The sequence below is a fragment of the Micrasema longulum genome, unplaced genomic scaffold, assembly GCF_059751315.1.
Source record: "Micrasema longulum isolate JH-2025_06_02 unplaced genomic scaffold, ASM5975131v1 h1tg000879l, whole genome shotgun sequence".
In the NCBI taxonomy this organism is placed as follows: Eukaryota; Metazoa; Arthropoda; class Insecta; order Trichoptera; family Brachycentridae; genus Micrasema; species Micrasema longulum.
Window position 1 is genome coordinate 251,556 of NW_028278071.1, and position 22,701 is coordinate 274,256.

Sequence of the window (22,701 nt, forward strand, 5' to 3'; positions counted from 1 at the left end):
TAATGTCACTGCAACCTGTGAAGATCTATTGAGACGAAAATAAACTAAAACTAATCTAAATGATAGAAAATGGTGGTAAAATTGCAGTTGTAGGTAGGAATTTTAAATTACCTGAGTCAACAGCTCGATCAATTGAAAAAAAAGGCATGCGTGGCACGTGTCCAAGCCAGGTCAACCACCGCATCCTCAAGACGCTCGTTATAGGAGGCTCCTGCGTCCGTTCTCGGACTTCAATGTTAGTTATAAAATCAACCCATCTTATGCCTAATATTCTCCTCAAGCACTTACTCTTAAAACTCAGAAGTTTGATGTTCTGAGCTTTGGTAAGGTGCCAAAATTCGCACCCATGTGGAAGTACTGGTTTTATACAAGAGTTGAATGAAAATATTTCTGGAAAAAAAATAAATAATTAAAAATGTCAAGCAGACGAAATTAAGTATTTTTGACACCTCTTTTCGTTCGCGTTCAATCTAGGGAATAAAGCTGCCAAAGCTTCTCGCGATATTTGACAGCAAATTAGTCAATAATTTAAAGCATTTTTTTCGCACACTGCGCAAACATAATATCTTTAAGAGCAGAAAAATTTATTTCGTATGACTTATAACTTTTACCATTTTTTTTTATTTTTGGTGCTCATTTTTAAACATGGAAAAAAACGACTACAACATATTTATATGTACTCAATATTTTTTTTACCAATATTTAGTAAATGGGTCCATTGGTATTTAAAAAATGGCCGGAGCAATATCACCATTTAGTTCTGTAGAAGATTTCGAAATATGTACTTACGTATGTATTTATTTTTAGGAGTTATTTTTGCTACTTGCTTTATCAAAATGTTGAACCAAATCCGTTTCATGTCAATTTTTAGTTTTATCGAAATTTGATCTGTTGACATCAAAACCTATGTGAAACAGTTCATAGAAGGTGTGAAGTTAAAGTTTTTTATGATCCCATTACAGTTTCTCACGTTTATTTCATCTCCTGAATTTCGCAGATTATCGCCTGACAATAGAGGAGATAATACCTCAAGTGTTTATATTCTTCATTGCTGGCTTCGAGACGTCATCAACAGTTGCAACATACGCCTTTTTGGAGCTGGCCAAAAATCGTCACATCCAGGATAAGGTTCAAGCTCAAATAGACGAAGTTATGAAGAATAATAAAGGACAAGACATTTCCTATGAAATCCTGAACCAAATGACTTATCTCACACAAATAGCTGAAGGTAAGTGATATCACTTAAATTTATGTAGTTACGTTTGTATATCTATAGTAAATTTCAACGTGCTTCAACCAAGAATTTTCTCAAACAAACTTGAAGGTATAAATTTATTAGCATAATACCAATGTTTTTTGTAGATATTTCTAGGTAAAACTTAAAAGTGATTAATTTGATTTCCACTATCTATTTTTTTTTTCTGTGGGGCTACGTTAAATCTCTGGTATATATGTGTCGGTAAACATCAAAAGTGGAAATATCCAGACTAAGCATTTTTTCACAAAGAACACTTTTCTGAAACTGATTTTTGCCATTCGACTAAATTGTTATTTAAACTATATGTAGGTCTGACATAGGTAATAAAAGTATTCTACGTTATTTGATTTGATCGATTAGACTTAGTTTCCGTGTAAAACTTTTATATAAATGCCAAGATCTTTTCTAACACTCGGATTATGAGGACATTGTATAATTCCTTGGTAAGAAGTCGTTTGGAGTTTAGTTCCATTATTTGGTCGCCACATGAGACTCGATACTCTTTGATGGTGGAGAGAGTGCAGAAAAATTTCTGCGCTATTATTATTTTAATAACATAACTAACTACTGTAATTTGTGATCTATTATTGTACTTTGAATGAATTGGGTCTTTTATCGGTAATGTTCTGAATATCTGAATAAATAAATATGTAAATGAATGAAAATATAATTTGGATGTAACTCATTTTGATATATCGGAATGGATTTAACTAGTTTTGATAAAATTAATTCGTGGATTTAACCAGTTTTGATCTAATCTGTCATTGAATGTCTGTGTCAAAGTTGTCACTTTTACGAAGTAAAAAATAAATAGAACTAATCGTTTTGAGTGTTATTGTGTTATTTGAGTGTTATTGAGTGTTATTGAGTGGATGTTGCCGATTTTGATATAAAATCAAAATTCTGACAACAATTATTATGGTATAATATTGGATTTTCCCATTTTTGAAATAAGTATTCTATGTAAAACTAAACTTTTAATTGTGTTTCCACAAAAAATGTTTTTTTACCAATTTTGGATTTAACCAATTTTGATATCCACCGACACATATGAATAAACAATAGACGATTAATGCCTTAAAAGTCAACATAAACAATGCCATGAACGATATGTGGTCGTGCTCGAACCTCTCGGACACGCGCCCGCGCCGTCCAGTAAAGCCACGGCAGCCATTCGGTCGATAGCCTGTTCCATTAATAATTTAATCAAATACTCTTTCAAATAAAATATGGAATCTCATACACAACTTGTTTTATTTCAATTGAAAGTTCGGGCGCCTTTCATGGAAAACTGAATGTTATTATTAGTCGTTTCTAGCCCAAAAACATATTTTTAGAGTCAATTCAACGTATTTATGCAGAAAGCAGCCAGCCATAGAAAAGTGAAAATATTGAATAATGAAATCTACACAACCGTTGGACTGTTTTTTACTCTGAAAAATGATACATAATGCATTCAGTCGTTTTATTTATAATAAAAATATGTTTTTAATAAGTTTGAATTATTTTAAACATCTAGCTGACCACACAACCTAAGATGTGCATTTTGCAGAAAACAGCCAGCCCTGAGGCTCTGGTGCTCTAAAGCTCTGATGTATGTTCTGTCATCACGTATTGAACGTATTATTTCATATTTATATTACAATAACTTTTTGAATACTTGAATTTTGGTGATTTAAAAAAAAGGGGATTTTTTAACCTACAATGTGCATTTTGCAGAAAACAGCCAGTCTGAATATTGAATTTCTTATTCAAATTTTGAATGTACGAACATGAGGTGACATTCTGTATTAAAAAATATTTTTTTTATAACAGGTATTTTAAATAAATTAATTCGTAAAATTAAAATACTTATGTTTTTATCCACCATAAGATTTTTCTAGTGCTGTGGGTGTTTTCTGCGAATTGAGAAATGCCGTTTCTGCGATCAGCACTATTTTCAGATGGTGATTATTACAGTTTTTTTGTATAAAAGCGGCATAGCTGTAAACAGAACATTGAATTGACCTTTGGGCACCCAATATCAGTAAATTGTGAACTGGCTGCATTCTGCATAGCTTCGTTCAATTTTTAAATTTACTTCAACAGAGAGGGAAAACGTTTTTGAGAAGGGAATATGGAAGTCTAGGCATTTACAGGGCTTATGACCTGTCATTGGCTGGTTTAAGTGGCCACTTTACACACTGTGTAACATTGTTGAGTTACTACCTGGTAAAAGAAGAAGTATAAAAATTGAAAAATTGTTTTCAGGCGTTGCCTAGTAGGTGATTTGGTTCAGCCGGATGAATCTCACCAACATCATAAAGGTTTCAGCTCCTTTACTTCACAAAAGTCAGCAGATGGAAGAGTTGAGGAAATGTGGATGTTCAAACATGGGCAGAATGGTGAATGTTACACAGTGTGTAAAGTGGCCACTTAAACCAGCCAATGACAGGTCATAAACCCTGTAAATGCCTAGACTTCCATATTCCCTTCTCAAAAACGTTTTCTCTCTCTGTTGAAGTAAATTTAAATATGAACAACTCCCTAGGGAGAGAATCCAGCCAGTCTGCAAGCATTTGGACATACTCAAACATTGTCGTTCAATTTTGGCAGTGTAAAACCACATTTTAAATAAAATTAAATGAAAAACTCAATATATTAATTTCAAAAACACAAATTCATCAATGGAGAAATATCACATACTAAGAATACCAATAAAAATATATGAAATGGATTTGGAATAATTTATTGTTTATTCAAAATCAATATGGATATTGTGGAGAAATGTTTTCATAAATAAATGTAAAAAAATTTCAATAAAAGTACGTTCTTAGAAAAACGGGACTTATTTGGCCTTGGTTGTTGTGACGTTAAGATTCGTGATATTGTTCTACACAAATTTATATGGCCACGAACAAATAAATATGAATCGTAACGTATTAGAGGCGTGGCCAGTGGAATCGCCGTTTTTGCGGGAATTCAAAATTATAAATTTAAAAGTATTTTTTATGCTACTAATAATTAGCATTCAAAATATTTTTTGACTGAACATTATTTTATAGACCTTTATTACTTTAAAATTGTAAAAATTGTCTTGTATAACTTTTTAATTTCAATTTCAATTTTTCAATTTTATACGTTTATGTACATTGCAAAAATATATTTAAGGCATACATAACACGAGAAAAAAATACTCAGTAATTAGAGTAAAAAAAAGCTACCCTCTCTGAACTTTTTTTCGGTAACACGAAAAGTGTCGATACCGAATAGATACGGTTTTTAAGGACATTGCTCTTCCCACTGGCATGACCATTGGCAGGCTGGTTCAGCAAGTAGAAAGATAAAACAGCTATACCATAACGATGCGAATTGGTGAAAGAGGCAAAGTGGTGTAGTAAGTATAAGTATTAAGTGTTTCTTCATGGGGTCGATTATTTGGGATAGTTGCTGAATGTGCATCTTGAATGGTTTATGCTATGTATATGTGCCGCATGTAATGTATATGTTTGTGTATGTTTTATATGTGCGTTCATGTGTGTGCGTGGATGGCTCGGAGTGTACATTCGGTATTTTTATTTATTTTTATTTATTACCTCCATGGAAAACGCAAATGTCATCAATTATTCTTTTTTCACTTGAAATTCTTATTTATTTATTTTTTTGTCACATTTAATGTTATTTTGCATAATTTATGAAAACTTAATTGGTCTTTTTATGTTAAAAAAATGTTGTTTTTCATACTTATTATGTATGACTGTATGTTTTCTGAATAAAATAAAATAAAAAATAAAATAACAAAAATAAAAAATTAGAAACAAAACTAAAATAACATTAATGTGAAAGATACTCTTAGGAACAAAATAATCATTTGACACTCTGACTGACACTGGATATTTTTTGGCGTAATATGCCGAGGCTGCCAGATTACACAGAGCTCCTTCAAGTAACTTTTTTCGTTCGTCAACGAGCAATTTTTTTCCCGTATGTGGCCACAACTAAGAAGACTTAAGTCTTCGGATGCAGTATGTGATGGGCAAGCTGTTGGAATTATTGAAATTAAAAAAATATACCCATATCATTTAATTAAATTCATTTCAGAGTCTATGAGAATGTATCCACCTCTCCCGGTAGTATTCAGGGAATGTACAAAAGAATTTCGTATTCCCGATACTGATACTATTATAGAGAAGGGAACAAGGGTCATAATCCCGGCTTTGGGAATACATCATGACCCTGAATTATATCCAGATCCTTCGAAGTTTGATCCTGATAGATTCAGCCCGGAAAACTCAGCAGGAAGGAATCAGTTCTCTCAACTATACTTTGGAGAAGGACCAAGGATATGCATAGGTGATTATATATCTTTAATTATTTTTTTCACATTTAAACGCATTGGAGAGATTTAAAAGGCCCACAGCCAAATTTATATTGTATTGTACTGCTTCTTTACTTTATTATTTGAAATATAATAATCCATTACACGTATTAGCCTATTTTAGACGATCGTAAAAATCCACAAGGCACAATAAAGTTATATGTGGATTGGTTTTTATTGCATTATACCTAAAAATATATTTTTATATTTATTTAAATGGGAGGCAAACGCACTAACCATAACCAGTATGCTATGATGCCGACTTGTCTCTAACAATTTATTTTTGGTGAGAGCAGCCACTATCTACTTAATTATTTTTTATCAATCAACCCTAATTTAACTGTGTAGTGTGGGTTTGTACGAGCGGTCTGTGAAATTGGACCAGAATCTTGGATGGGTGCTTTTGACTAGATGGGTACTGTCTGGTAAAAATTCTAAATAAGAAAATCGAGTAAATATAAGCCCACCTCGTAGTGATGTGGTTGACGCGTTGGTCTACTATGATTCCTGGCAAGGTTGACATAAAATAGTTGTTTAAATGGTGTTTTTAAACAGCAATATTTTATTGTCTCTAAACTGATATCAGAAACCCTAACTTCATGTAAGAGATACCCCGCATTTGGTATACCAATGCAGTGCCCTTTACGCCATCAGGTTCGAACGATCTAATATATGCAGAATTATAAATGTTACGTGGTATTTAAAGTAATTAATCAAACGGCGGCCTCCGTGGTGTAGTGGTCAAGACGCTTGACTCAAACACGGAAGGTTCCGGGTTCGATTCCCGGTGAGAACAAAAAAATTAAATCTGATTTTTATCTGATGTAATTCACCATTGTAATTGGTCCTATTGGTCTGTTGTGGTGCAAAAAAAACAAATCAGAAAAGTCACAAGCCTTGTTAATATATAAACATGCGTGCTTCTTTGTTGTTGACAAATTTATATGTAAATCTATTTTAAGATAAATTGTCGTGAAAAACAATGTTTTTTAAAGAAAAATCATGTTTTAATATTTTTTTATTTGAAAACAGTATCTTCAAGTTTTTTAAAAGAATGTAATGATTTATAAGTTTTTAATTGAAAATAGTGTTTTTAATACAAAATATTTTTAGCATATTTTTTTTTTTAATGTTTTTTGTGAAAAATAATGGTGTGATACTTTTCATTGAAAAATAATATGTTTTTGTCCTTAATCGAATCTACTGATAATTAATTATTATTTTACTATAATATTAGAAAATAACTTGACATAACTTTATTTTTCAGGGAGCCGATTCGGTGTCATGCAGGTTAAATTAGCGATGTTTATGATTTTACGACATTTCAATGTAGTGCTTTGTGAAGAAACAGCTGTTCCTGTGTGTTTTGATGTTTCTTCTGTATTCATTCTTCTTACCAAAGGTGGAATGAAGCTGAAATTTACGCGAAGAACTGAACAAATGAAATAATGTCTGACTAAAATCAAAAAAATTAAAACTTCAAGAGAATTTCTTAATTTGCGCGCTAAGGTGCATTCTAGAAAGAATTTGTTTTAAGAAATGTGTGCAAAAACCAGTATTTGTCTGTGTTATAAACAAAAGCATAATAATAATAAACCATAAAATGGTAGATATTAGAAGACGTCAAAATAACTTTTGAAATACAGGGGAAAAAAGATCTCTAGTTGACGTGAACACTACCTAATTTTGATATTTATGAATGAGTTCTTTATATTCAAATTCTTTATATTTCTCTAGGTTTTTATCGACTAAGGTATTTTATAATGTTTTTATATTATTTACTGCACGTTCAAAATTGTATAACAGTTTTCTTTTTTTAAATTTTATATTAATTTTGTATTTTATTATAGAAATAAAACACGGGTGATACTTAAAATCCACAAATTTTGGATAACCAGTTACCAGTTTTATCGCTTTCGTGACATTTTTTAGACTGGTATTTTTATTTTAAAAGTCAATATATTCATATAAAATAAATAAGTTATGAGTTATGTTTGTCTGAAAGACCTTTTTGAAAAGTGTAAATGAGTAAATAGAAGAGTTTATAGAATATTATTTAATAAATTTACTGGACCAGGTGACAAAGGAGTCTGAGTCGTTTTCAAAATTTAAATCTGGTTTGAGTAATTGGTTTGCTCAAACGGGAATGGATCACTTGCGATAGAATGTGGAATAACTGGTGAACGACCAATATTATGTGTATATAAATGTAAAAGGTAATAAATGGTAAAATGTATATGGTATAAAGCATTTATGAAATAAAAAAACTAAATATATATGTATGTATTAAATTTAATATGAATATGTATATGCGAATATACTCATACATGTATGGCATGGAATGCTCTCCCAGCAGAGGTGCGAGGCTGTGAAAGTGAAGTGATGTTTCGGAAAAAACTTAAAACCCACTTGTTCTCTAAATCATTTGAATAAATCCGTGGCACGTGACAACAAAATAAATTATTTTAATCAAATTACAAATTTAAAGCTTCAATTAAATTAACTTAACAGTAGAATCACCATGTAAAGCGCCCTTGAGGTATTTTATTACGAAAATGGCGCTATATAAGTTATCCACAATAAATAAAATGTATATATGTGTGTATATATGGTATGAATGCATTACAAGTGCCCCGACTCAACACGGATTTTCTAGCGAGTTAGGGCAGTGTCAGTTCACAGGCATTGGTCGTTCCTGATTGTATCGCTATATACTGTGTCTCAGTCCTTAATAAATGTATGTACAATGTTATGAATATATACATTTTTAAAAAATATATATACATTCAAAAAATAGCAAAAAAAGGGTCACTTTAGTCTCGAAAACGTCGCGAAACGATATTTTTTTTCGATATTAATAATGTAAATATGTAACAGAAAGGAGACCACGTGAATATAAATGGCGAATTTAATATCGTACCGCGTATGTTAATTTTTTACTTAAGTATAAAATAAATGTCTAACAAATCTTACGTCGAAAGACGAAAAACTGTTATTCACATACAATAATATAAATTAAATGCCGCTTAAAATAATTAAGTCAATTATAAACATTGCATGTTAAAAAGAAGCAAACAAAATCACACGTAATGTAGCATTTACGTATAATATTATGACTGTATGTGCCTACTTGTATATTAATAATGTTTAATTAAAAGCATTAAATTTTCCAGCAAATTTTTGTTTGTTTTAAAGAATACTTTTTTATTTTTTTCTTTATATTTTAAATAAAATAATAATAATTATTGGGAATAGAAATATTATATATTAAAAATTGTGGTAGTTTTGGGGTCGCGCCTAATCCGGAGAAACTGAAAGAGACTAGACTCTGACAGTACGGACTAGTTAACAGAAACAATGACGATCACTTGGTCAGACTTGCGCCCAACATCCCCAGCAAAAACGAGAGCTTGATTTCGTCCACAAGCCACCTGAAGGAAAAATATTTAGAGAGACCTGAGAGATGAGCAGCAGACCAGTGGGATGACGCAAGTCAGAAAGACTCAGAGACTGCGTACGAGAAGGGCCGACCCTAGGTGAACTGGGAAGAGGATAGGAAAAAGAGGAAGATTATGAGTTAGAGCTCGGGTTTGATGTCAGAATCAGTTCTTAGAATCTATCAATACATTCATTTACACTCCTTCTTATACCCAAGGAATATCTAAGTTCGTTATGATCCCCTAAATTTGTGTCCCGACAGGTAAAGTGAAGGAAACTCATTGAAAAGACATGAGTTCGGCGAAGGGCCACGAATTATGCATATTCTGTGCTAGATAATTTATTCAAAGAGTCATAAGCTCGATTAATTACGACCCTTCGGGGAAATCTCCCTTAAAGCTTCGTATATTATTTTAATATCAGCCTTGTCGCATGGTATCATAGTCAAATATTAGTATTTTTAATCCAAATCTTCGAAAACTGTTCAACCTAAACATACTATCATAAAATAAATTACATGTGTAATATTTTCAGAAGGGGCCTCAAAGTTTAATTCAATAATGGGAAGTTTTTGTTTAATAGCTCTACGTATCTTACCTTTAAATATTGTCTAAATGTAGACCACTTTTAAAAATATTTTGCAAACTTTTTACACGTGTTTCTTGATGAAAATGGTGGTTTTCAGATATCAGATGATTCGCGAATTTCGAGAAGCTAAGACATTTGTATATACGAGTATGTACCAATATACAAATTTGAACATTTTAACGAGTTCATTTTTTTAATAAAAGTGGTAGGTACTCGTATATAATCCATAGACTCTCGAAATATTAGAAAATAAGTAAAGCTTTTAACCAAAAACTTCCCGTAATAAATAATCAATGAAATTTAACTTCCGAGACTTCTTTTTAAAATATTCCCCTTTCGATTCATATTAATTTCTTTTTCTCTCTGTCTTTCATTCTTCTTTTCATTTCTTCTAATATAAAATAACACAAATAGTAACGCGAGTGATTCTTAGGTTATATAAGTTGATGATAAGGTAAGTAAGGTACTTTGAAACCGGTCGACGTAAAACTAAAAAATAAAGTGATTTATTCAACAATATCTGGAGTATTTCCAAATGTTTGTAGGCGGCTGGATTTTCCCCCTAGGGAGTTATATATATCTAAATTTATTTCAACAGAACGGGATTTTTTTCCTCACCGATGCAGTTCCTTAAGAACCATTTTAACCGTTATTAAATTATCAAAAGTATCATTAAATGAACTAAAATTATTAAAGATAGTAAGAACCTAAGATGTAGAATAGTTTCGCATTTAACACTTTGTATCCCGGAGCCGTTTAAACGCGTAATTATATAACCAATCGTTTATTTTTTTTAAATTTATTTGACACTTTATATACATATACCATATATATACATATAAGGGCGGGCATATTGCCTTAAGGCAATTTCTTCCTACCTACCCAAACCGTTCAGTTTGAGAAAATTATAAATACGTGGACATATTGCATCTTACAATTTTATACAAAAATTCAAAACAACGATAAACAAAAAAATATTTAAAAAATAACACTAAACTATGAAGAGAGGAGAGGGGATGGGAAGGAAAGAAGAAGGTTAAAGGAACAATTTAAATATTTTGATAGTGACATTTCAATCTTGGCTTAAATGTAAATAAATAAGGGGCCGTGCCGTGTAAACATGTAATTATAATAACCATGCGTTGTGTCCCGGTCCCGTGTTTTCACGTGGTTTACCAGCTGTCTAAAATCTAGTGATTTTTATTAGTACTTTTTGCTACTGGTAAACCACGTTAAAACACGGGACCGGGACACAACGTATGGTTATTATAATTACATGTTTACACGGCTCCGGGATACAAAGCACAAAAAAGGAGTGAGGCCCTGTATATGTGCGAACATTGCAATACGTAATGTGGCTCTCCATAAAAGCCAATGGTGGCAAAACTATCATACAAAAATGACTTATTTAATTATTTTAAATAAACAATTGATTGAATCTAGTATTTTTATGATTATGACACTTTTAAGAAACCCTTTACAAAGCATGAAATTTCACAAAAATGGGCCAGGCACAGGGTAAATTCTATGTGTATTCGGCCGGTACTTAAAGTGTAAAGTAGTCTTTTTATGCTTGGAAGACTCCTTTTTAGTCCCACTTTTTTAAGGGATATATGTTATTATGTAGGTACTATTTACCTCCATTGTAATACATTTTCATTAGGATCGAATTGGGCAGGTGGATATTGAAATGTGCTGGTACCCACATTCCATCAAGATATTTCAGATTTATTACAGGGTGTAACGCGTTGGACCGGGGGCACGGAGAACTCAAGAGAAGTTGCTAAGGAGATCCTCCTAGATCCCCGTCACAATGTGTCCGTCACAAATTACTCGATAAAAATATATTTCAAATGACAGCACTCACAGATTTTCCACGGGTGATCTGACGAACATTAAATGAAAGATGTCCGAATGGTGTATTACAAAGTGTATTACGAGACAAAAGGGTAAAGAATATATAAATATATATGAATAAATCTCAGAGTAATAATGCGTAACCTAAAGAGAAGCCCTATAACTTTGTTTCATAGAACGCAAATTATGTTGGTTTGTTGCTTAGCAACCAATTGGTAGCCATTTCGTTTTATTTGACAACATATACATAACGGTTTGATCGGATTATTGTTCTTTTGTACTTTGTTTTATATAAAGACTGTATGATTTCATTAATAAATAAATACAATCTGAAGTTCTATTTTTAAATCTACAATAAACGCTCGGTTTGTATTACAACTAAAAAAGTATATCTAAGTAGGTAAATATAATTAGAATATAATTTTCTCTGTGTTTCAGTCATTTACTTGAGAACATCGATAATGAAGTCCATCCAATGGTCATCTTCTTCGTGAATTATTCCTCTTGATTTTTCGAACTGCCAAAGATTCCTTCTGAAGTGGGAATTTTCTACTTTTTTGTTTTTTTTTTTTTTTTTACAATAAACAATAATTAAAAGATCATTACAATGAAATACATTTAAGTAGAAAAATAGTAAACAAAAAAATCCCACAAAGGCATGGCCTGTTCGTGAGTATACAAGAAAATGTTAATGAATTTTTGCTGCTATAATAAATAATGGACAGTCATAATATTTTTGTGTAACATAAGAAAGAAAAATAAAATATTCTGTAGAAGATATTATGGTTTTTTTTATAGTAATTAAAAAAGGAATTAAAAAATATTTTTAAAAAACACAAAAATATTTCTTAAAGGGCAACAAAATAAATCATAGAAAAAAAGAGTTCATATCTTTCGTTTAAATCCAGGATGTTTTTTAAACTTTGCAACTATCTCTCGTTTTATACTTCTATAAAAGTAAAATATGTTTTTATGACAGGGTAATCGCTTATATAATATAAATGAGAAGTGGATTCCTCATCCGAAAGCTTGAATATTACATTTTATTTTCAAGACGCAATAGAAAAATGGATTCTAAACTTATTCAGACTAATAGGAACAATTAATATTAGGACATTCATTTATTATGTTTGTACTATTTAAAGACAAAATAAAAAAAAAAGAGTATGAACATGACATTATAAGGGCTATGAAGGTGGGGCCTTATCAAAATTTTATCAGATTAGAACCTTGTTCAGTTCTACATTGATTAAATCAAATATGGGGTTTTAACTTTTTGACCCCGATCCTTCTGGTTTAAGGTGACATCTTGTTTTCTGTGTGATTCACCTTCTCGAGCAAAAATTGAATACGCTTCCTTGTTAGCGCCATCGCGCCAAGAGAGTAACGCGTTCCAGTGGCGACCTGTTTTATCGACTCTGCGCGGGTTGCCACGTTTCAAAGTGAATCATGGGAATATTTTATTATTCTTTTTTAGGATATGTTACCCAATTAGTCGGTAACATGACAAGGGATATCGAATGACGTAGGTAATGTTGATGTACAAAAAATTACAGCGACAGTAAATAGTGTACATACTATAGCAATTTTTATATGGCCTACTCCGTAGAAATTCTTTTGACATTTTATACTTAAGATATTTTTTTTCCAAATTTATCATTGATTTAATTGTTTTTAAGAAAAATCTGATTCTTAGTTTATTGACTAGCTATACAGTGCCTTAGGATAATTCAAAGTTCTGTACATTAACACGTAAAGCCTAATGATTGAAAAAATAACACAGGTGGCGAAGTGTGACTTACAGACCCAGTTTAAAAAGTCGCTTTTTGGGCCTGTTCTGTGGTTATTTATACATTTTTTTAAAATTAAATGTACACTAAGGCATTGAGATGACCTGCCATAAGTTTTCTTGTGAGATTTCTTACGTTTTTTTCTAATTATAATGAAAAATGGCGGAGTGACGCAAATAGCCTTTAATAGAAGCAGAATTTTTCTTGTCGTTTAGTTAAAAGTTTTGTAGAGTCTAAAATAAAACATTTTAACACAAACAACAACAATTTAACAAAAACATTAAAATAAAACTAAAAACCAGTGACAAATAAGATTTTTCTTTCGATTAATTCTATTTGCCCGAAAAAAACGCAAATAATAATGAGCTTCTTATAAAATTTAAAATAAGCTAATATTAGCAAAATGTTATTAAATATTTCTTTACAACCACAAATCTACTATTTTTTGTCTTCTGGTTTCGAGACGTCTCTTCCGTCTCTTCGTCAGGACACCAATTAAACCAACATGTAAAACCCCATATACACCATCACCATAGTTGTTGCATAAAGCGATGCATTTAAATAAGTAACCCTTACATGCACTAATTAGGTGATGAAATTTTTTTATATTTTGAGACGCAAAGAGAATGTAGATATTCAATTAATTTTATAATTATGTCAATTTTTTTCATTTCTTTTATTTTCTTTTACATTTGTTATATTTAACATAATTTGAATTATTGTCTTTAGTGTAAACAACTTTTTTGGTGTGTGCGTGGGTGTCCTACACTAATATACAAAGAAATTGTCAATATATTTTGTACATACTGTTTGTTTATCTAATAAAATAAATAAATCCTCGTAGTATTCTCGGGAAGGGCGCCCCTTGCAATTTGTTCCCTCAAACATCCCCTCTGTTACCTCGTGTAGGAGACCCTCGTGATGCGCCATGTGTCCAATTCATCTAGCGCGTCTTTAGAAGATGGTCTTAGGCAGATGTCTTCCTCCTTCGATTCTACTAAAAGCCTCGCCATCCGTTATGCGGTCTTTCCAACAAATTCTCAGAATTTTTCAATGTGACCTGTATAGGACATAGCCAACTATACAGAAAAAGGGGGCGAAATGCGGCCCACAGCGCTGCAACGCGCGCTAAATATTACAAATTAATAATTAACCTAGCGGCCACTTGTTCGGGCTCATAGACGCGAGAGCTCCGGAGATGTTAGCTGCACTAGAAAAAATCCCACGACTGAGCGTTGAGAAATTATCGCACTCCCGGCGGCAGCTGAAGCCTCGCGAATTAGTCGCTAGGCCGGGCTAACGGCGCCCTAACATAAAGAACCATACGAGTTTTTTTGTAATAATTTATATGTTGGTTTTTCTTGTTTATTTCGGCTATAAGTCCCAATTTTGTTATTTCATGAGCTGCCCCTTTGATAAAGACAGTTAATTTTCTCACATGCGGAGGCTGAATATCGAGACTCTAGCCACAAATATGTATGGGATTGTGAGATACTAGGCCGTTCAAAATTCCACTCAAATTTGTGTTACCCTTTTGACAAGTATGTGGGCTCTTTCCCCGTGTTATCTATGCGTCAATGACACGGGGATGATGCCTACATACTCAATTTATATGTAAACTCTGTACTTGGAGAGTTATTCAGTTTCAAAATTAAAATGAAGAAACAAAATGTAAAAATGTAAAATGGAAATAATCTAATGGCGTCAAATTCCAGGATCTCAGAATAGAAGTGGATTAACTGTCAATAGCGCACGAGACAAGACTTAGCGCCCTTCCTCCCGCCCCCCGCATATGATCAAGAAAAAAAAAATGAAAAAAAAATACTTTTTTATCATTATGAGCGCACAATTATGTGTTTTTCAATATTCAGTTTGAAAATATTTGACATGACAGTAGCTAACCAACTTATTAACAACAACTGCCGATTCACGGCTTGCGACGTCATACGTCGTTTATTGTTTTTTTTTTTTAACTTCATACAACTTTAAAATGCAATTTAACAATCCAAATCTCATTCAAATTGGATTTAACTGAGATATTAAGCAAATATAATTTATTATAATTCAGCCATTGAAACTAAATTCTGGGTAGGTTGCACATTTCCTATTGAGGAGTAGGCTGCAGTAAGGGCAATTTTGTAAAAATATCGAGCTTTCAAGTAAGTTTTCAAGTTCATGCCAAGTTTATCTAAATATTTTTTTTCCGTCTTCTTGCAAAGTCTGTATCTCAGTCGGTAATGCATGGAAAATTATGCTGTCATCTTTTAAAGGTTCAAGAAACCAAAAAAGTGATTATCCAGGATAAACCAATCTGGTTTATTGTCCCTCTCTTTCTAGTTATTTTTTTTAAGTGCTAGCACAGCGCCCCCTCTCTTAAATTCTTTGAATTTGTTAATCGAGCTATACCTGATTTTGAAAACATATTATCTCTAAAAACACTTAACTGCCCATCAGTTCGCCCCGTTCTTGAATACGCCTCCGTAATATGGTCTCCTTCATATGTTACTCATATAGTTCGCACCAAATCAGTTCAGCATAAATTAATAAGAAAAATTGCGTCCAAACTAGGAATCACAAGAGATAACTTTAATTATACTGACATGAAACTTTTCATTAATATATCCAGTCTCCCACAACTTCGATTTAATGCTAATTTAATTTGCATGTTTAAAATACATAATAGTTTATTTGATATCCCGACTATTCTCCAACAAATATCTCTTAATGTTCCTTCACGTAGACTCAGAAATAATGAATTTCTGTTCTTCGGTCATCATAAGACTAATTATAGTTTCAATGCGCCTCTACCCAGGATGATTAGATTTGTAAATTAAAATCAAGATCTTAATTATTTTGATTGTAAATTGATTTTTTTAACAAATAGACTGAAAAAATATTCCTAATCAATTTACTGAATATTTGGAGAATTAACCTGGATTCCATAATGTCTATCTAATGATTTAACTTGTCTTTGCTTTTCTTTGTTGCTTTGCTTCTATTATTTGTTACTGAATTATGATATTTATTGAGTTTTTCTACTGACAGTTCTTGGTGTAACTGCATTTTTAATTATAATAATAAAAATACACATATAGTTTTATTCCATATTTATTTGTAAATTTTTACCAGTTACCGGGTTTTGGTTGACCAGTCTGACGATGTCGGTCACGACAAAACCCGGTCACTGGTAAATATTTATAAATAAAAGTTGAATAAAACTATATACGTATTTTTATTATTATAATTATGAATTATTATCAATATATTGAGTTTTTCTACTGAAATATTTTGATGGAACTCAATTTTTAATTATAATAATAAAAATACGTAGGTATATAGTTTTACTTTAAAGTAAAATACGTATAGTATCGTTCTGTATACAGCCTGACAATGTTAGTCACGACGAAACTCGGTCACTGGTAAAAATTTAACAATGAGGAAGTTCAGTGGTTTTTTAAAAAAAAAATATTTGTTAATAGACTGTTAAACTAAATCAATTTTTTTTTTTTTAATTTTTACATATCGAATTATCGGCGCTACGATTTTTTAAAGTTTTGTATTTCTGAAATAACTCCACGTGTGACGTCAGAGGTTCATTTCCGCTTATTCTCATTCAGTTCTTCCTATTGGTCCTACAGCGACAAGCAGACCGGAAATCTTCCATAGCTCTCAGATCATAGGTTGATTCACATGAACCAGTGACGTCATTTAAAGTAGTGCGTTTTTATCAAAATATTTTTTATTATTTTTTCTGTACATTTTCAAGAAACTTTGATCTACAATTTAATGCTCTAATTTTTACCCCGCGTAAGAAAACATTTTTTGTATCCAATTTCCCGTAGGGCTGAAGTTCCTCATTAAAGGGGAATAAAGTTTTTTTTTTTTTTAAAAACAATAATAAATCAATTATAGTAATAAAAAATCGTATATAGTTATATACGAATTTTTATTACTATAATTGAATTATTATTGTTTTTTTTTCGTTTTATGATTTGTTTATAAACATATAAACGTTAAATAAACAAATAAACAAATAAACAAAAAAAATAAAGTTAAAAAATAAATAAATAAATCTGGCGCCCCTGGGCAGCTGCCTAGTCTGCCTAAAGAATAATCCGCCTCTGTCTTAGAGGTCAATCAACAGGACTGTTTCTGGAAATAATTTTGTCGCTCGAAAAGTCATATGCGTTTGGCAAATTTACCACTAATTATTAATTGAATTTCCACAATTTTCAAGGTTTGTCCGAGTGCGAGGCGTTCCATTTTTAGGCGGTTATGGCATCTTATGTGACCTATCTAAACACTTTGATTGTGTTGAACACAAAACACCGTTGATAAAATTAAGACATTACGGAATTGGCGATGAAGCTCTCAATTTGATCAACTTTTATCAAGAGGATAGAATACAAAAAGTTGAGATAAATAAGGTTACATCTTCGGGATCAAGAGTGGAAATGGGCGTTCTTCAAGGTTCTATATTGAGACCATTTCTTTATTTAGTTTATATCAACAATCTATTATTCATGGTACAGAATTTATCAAACATAGATCTATTTGCAGATAATACGTCTCTAATATTTAAAATTAAAAGAAAAGCTTATAATTTTATAGAAGTAAATGACACTCTTTGGAAAATTCTTGAATGGTTTAATTCAAATAATTTACTACGAGTATTAAATGCAAAAAAAAACTAAATGTATTAAATTTGCTTTACCTTATGTAAGAAATGTTGACATAAATATATTTCTATATAACAATGGGCTAGATTTTGTTAAAAGCACAGTTATCCTAGGTTTGACGATAGATTCTACCCTACAGTGGGCCCCTCATAAAAAAGCTTTGGCGGCAAGACTTAGCGCAGCAGCATACGCCGTCAGGAAGATCCGACTAATAACGGGTGTAGCTACAGCAAGAATAGTCTATTTTAGCTACTTTCACACTATTATGTCTTATGGCATTTTAGTGTGAGGTCGGACTGTCGATATTTCCGCAGTTTTTGTTTTACAAAAGAGTGCAGTGAGAGGTATTTACAACCGAAATTTTCGAGACTCTTTAAGAAATATTTTTAATGAAATAAAAATTATGACGGTATATAGTCAGTTGATTTATGATAATATTATGTATGTGCGTAATAATAATAATTATCTCTCTTTCAAAAGAATAGCAACAATCATAATCATAATGCTAGAAATAAAGACAAATTGGTAATCCCGAAATTGAAGCTAAGTAAGGTAAGCGCATCGTTTGTGGGGCACTGCGTACGCTTCTACAATAGAATACCCGATAATGTCTTAATTATGAAGGACAATAAATTCAAAAATTTCATAAAAGCGTACTTTAAAGAAAGGCCTATTATGGACTTAATGAGTACATGGAAGATAGCAGTATATGGAATCAATAGTTTTATTTTATTTGTGTTAGTTTATTTGATGACATTTGGAATGTGTGGTCATTTATAGAAACTTGACTATCTCTTTGTGATGTTTTCTTTATTTATTTATATATTGACTTTCAATAAACGTATAAATTTTACCTAAATAAATAAATAAAATAAAAACTTAAACTAAAACTAAATTAAAACTAATCCATTAGAGTAGTGTTACAGAGAACAAATAACTGTAAAGGAAACAGTCATCATTAGTTTGACAAGAGACAGTATTACCAATCAAAAGTAATATCATGACAAAATAATACCCATTACATTCGACAAAAAGCTTTCACATTTTACTTTAGTAAATATTTGATTCTTATTTGCCATGATTTTCGAAAAGAAGTGCGATTCTAAAAGTATTCGCAAAATGTGGGAAAATATTTTTGATGAGGGTTTTTTCAAAGCTTTAAACCACCTCTGCGTCTATTACTCTGTTAAAATGTCTGGTACCCATATCACCTTACTTCAATCAATCATATTATTTTATATATTTAGAATAAGTGTGATTGGTCAAACCCGAATCCTAACAAAATGAATTCATTGTCATATTTATCATCATCATCATCATTCCCTTTCCGCACCTAGTGGTGCATAGGGCACTGCATTGGTACACCAATCGCAGTGTATCTTGATCATTTTTATTACATGAAGGTAAGATGATCAGTTTTACGCTTCAGGTACCAGTCCAGGGACTATGAAATATTCTAGTGTAAAAACACCCTTTAAAATAAATATTTCATGTCAACCATGTCGGGAATCGAACCCGAGACTTCTTGCATGGTAGGCAAACGCGCTGACCATTACACCATAAGGCCGACAATATATATATATATATATACCTATTACATATATGTATACATATGTATACATATATGTAATAGGTGGTATATGTTGTACACACTAGTACTCGTATGTACGTACATGGTTAAAAATTATTTTATTATAAAGTCCTTTCTTCCAACAAACCAAAATAATAAACATGAAATATGTACAAAAATATTTTCAGTCAAGGATAAGAAACGAATCTTCTTCTTCTCTAGTGCCCTGTCAGGTATCCTCAACTTTGGCAATCACTGGCAAAAGTCTCTTTGTCCTGTGCTGCCCGGAAAATCTTCTCCACAGTTCTGAAGCCAGTCCCGTCTCGTATATTTCGCAGCCAGGACATCTGTCTTCTTCCAGCCCCTCGGTGACTCTCATTCTTGCCCTTCAGAATTAAATTATGCAATTGGTACTTTTTTTCATGCATAATATGCCCGGATACGAAATTTTACGCACTTTTATGGTGGATAAGAGTTCTCAGTTCGTTCTAGCTCGACTTAAGACTTCTGAGTTCGTTTTCAGGTCCATCCAAGATATCTAAAGCATTCTACGATGCAACCACATCTCAAAAGCCTCCAGCCTGTTTATAGTGTTCACTTTCTTGGTAATAGGGGAGGAATATAGAAAACATTTATTTGCCTCCATTAATTTGTATTTTCATGTTTATGGTGTTTGAAATATCTTAATCAAGCTCTTTTATTTGCTATTTGATGGCATATCGCACCTTTATAAGACTAACCTTTATCCATTCTGGTCAAAAAATAAGGACAGGTCTCAGCAAAATTTCCGTAGGAGGTTTTCCCAGAGCACGAATTATGTCATACCCAAAACCCGTACGACTTTTGCTCAGAGACATCTCTCATTTGTCGCACCGAGAGTTTTCAATATTTTAGAAGAGCGTATTTAGCTCTCAAGGACAAAAACAATTTTCAAGAGAGGAGTTAAGAACTGGATTTTCCTTAGTGGGAGAGATTTGAGTGGTAAACTCCTTGATAATTTTCCGAATGTTTGAGTTTACTTTCTTCCATATTGATGAGCCATATATTTGTTTTTATGAATTATTGAGTATTAACTGTTATTAACTATATTATGATAATATACTCATGTACTCGTATCTGTCTTAACTAATTGCTCTTCCCATCTCAACACAGGACTTTTAGTCCCATGGAGTTAGGACTAATGTCTCAAATAACATGTATGTAAATAAAAAAATAAATTAATTAATAGCGACTCTAAATATAATTTGTTGATTTTAAGTAGTGTCACTTGTATTATTTTCACAATATATTACAAAATTCTTATTGGCAGTCTGAGCCAAGGATTCTTACTTTAAAAAATCGTATTATTTTAGCTACAAAAAAATGGATAAAAAATGTATTTTACTACACGCGGTAAAAATTAGAGCTTTTAATTGTACGGCGAAGTATCTCGAAATTGTATCAAAAAAATTATAAACATGAACTACTTTAAACTACGTCACAAGTTCTTGCGAATCAACAAATGATTGATCGTTGTAGTAGATGTCTGGTTGCAAGGAAGCCAACTCACTAATTAGAAGAACTCATCGACTAGAACTTGGAACGTCACGGAGGAGTAATTTCAAAATAACAAAACTTTAAAAAATCAAAGCCCTAATAATGCGATGTATAATAATATATTAAAAAAACTATTTTTAGCTCAGTTAAGTAGTATATAAACAATATTTTTAAAATTATAAAAAACCATAAAACGTCTTCATTTAAATCACAGTTCACGAATTAGAAATTTGAAAAAGCAACTCGGAAACCGAATAAAGGGAGTACTTTTACTGTTTTATTTTTAAATAAAAGAGTTGTATTCTTAATTGACTTATAATCAAATAATCATTTTATTTAATAACAGATTGTAATTTTCATAAATTCAGTTTGAAAGACCATAACTGGTTTATTTTTGCTGTTATTGTGTAAAAATGTTTATTTTTAAGTTATAAGGATTTTTTTATTAAGTAAGTAATTTACCAACAAGTCACAAATATATGGAACTTACGGAAAAGAGAACTGCTTTTTTTTACTTTTCAAATACCTTTATAATACTCGTATCCAAGTTTTGGAAACTTTTCTCTCCAAATAATAAAAATGTAAGTGGTGTACTTTGCAAAGTATGATGACATTTGAGAATATTGAGATGAAAGGAAAGCAAATTTCCTCGAAAGGAAAGCGGAGCGAAAACGGAAAAGTGAAAGGATTTTCTATGATAAGGAAGGATTTTACAGTTTTATGGTAGATTTTAAACACTTAAGATATGAAATATTTCTCATTTAATTTTATACATCTTTTGTAATTTATCCCGTCTTAAAATTTATTTTAAAACTATTACGGTAAAACTTCAATTATATGGATTAATGAGTGCCAGACGTTACCTGGATATACAGAAATCCGAATAGTTGGATTAACCATGAAATTACCGCAATGTTTTGAAGGAAAAAGCAAAACTTGCTCCAAGATTACTTCTCCATCGCTTTTGAAATAACTCAGTGAATTGGAATTACATAATGGGCACTAGCACCGAGTAACAAGTCCACCAATAAACCAACCTAACAAGGCACCAACTGCGGCGAAACGGAAACGTTAACCAGACTCTCTCCGTTCAACGCTGATAACGATTGATACGACATAGCTAATAACTATAGGGAAATATCACTTTTTTGACATTTTAAAGTAGTAAAAGTCTGTGAAATACTGTCCAGTAAAAAAACATTTTTTGCTAATTATTAATAGCATTAAAAAATATTTTTAAATTTGTAATTTTGAATTCCCTCAAAAACGGTCATTTCATTAGCCACGCCCCTAATACGTCACGGTCCATGTTTATTAGTTTTTGACCATTCAAATTTGTTTAGAACATTGTCACAAATCTTTACCAAGGCTAAACATGTCGCGTTTTTCCAACAATGTATTTTTATTAAATTTATTTCTTTTATATATATTAAAACGTTTCTCCACAATATCCAAATTGATTTTGAAAATACAATTAATTATTCTAAATCGATTTCATAAATTTTTATCGGTATTCGTAGGATAGAATATATTTCATTCAGTATTATATACTTCATTATAATCGAATTTTTGTCATAGTAAATAAAAATAAATCGGGTTGTGGTCCCGTGGCTAGTGTCTCGGACTCA

The 22,701-nt window shown here is 31.6% G+C and overlaps 1 protein-coding gene across 1 annotated transcript in view; it reads left to right on the forward strand.

The window, feature by feature from the left end:
* LOC148278456 (uncharacterized) overlaps window positions 1-8,792 on the forward strand; it is a 30,364-nt gene extending 21,572 nt beyond the window's left edge. The window contains exons 7-9 of the mRNA XM_088231381.1: window positions 998-1,228; window positions 5,339-5,590; window positions 6,883-8,792. Coding sequence (XP_088087507.1) covers window positions 998-1,228; window positions 5,339-5,590; window positions 6,883-7,064 — 665 coding nt within the window. The 3' untranslated portion in view covers window positions 7,065-8,792. The remainder of the gene's footprint in view (window positions 1-997; window positions 1,229-5,338; window positions 5,591-6,882) is intronic.
* The last annotated feature ends 13,909 nt before the right edge of the window (window positions 8,793-22,701 follow it).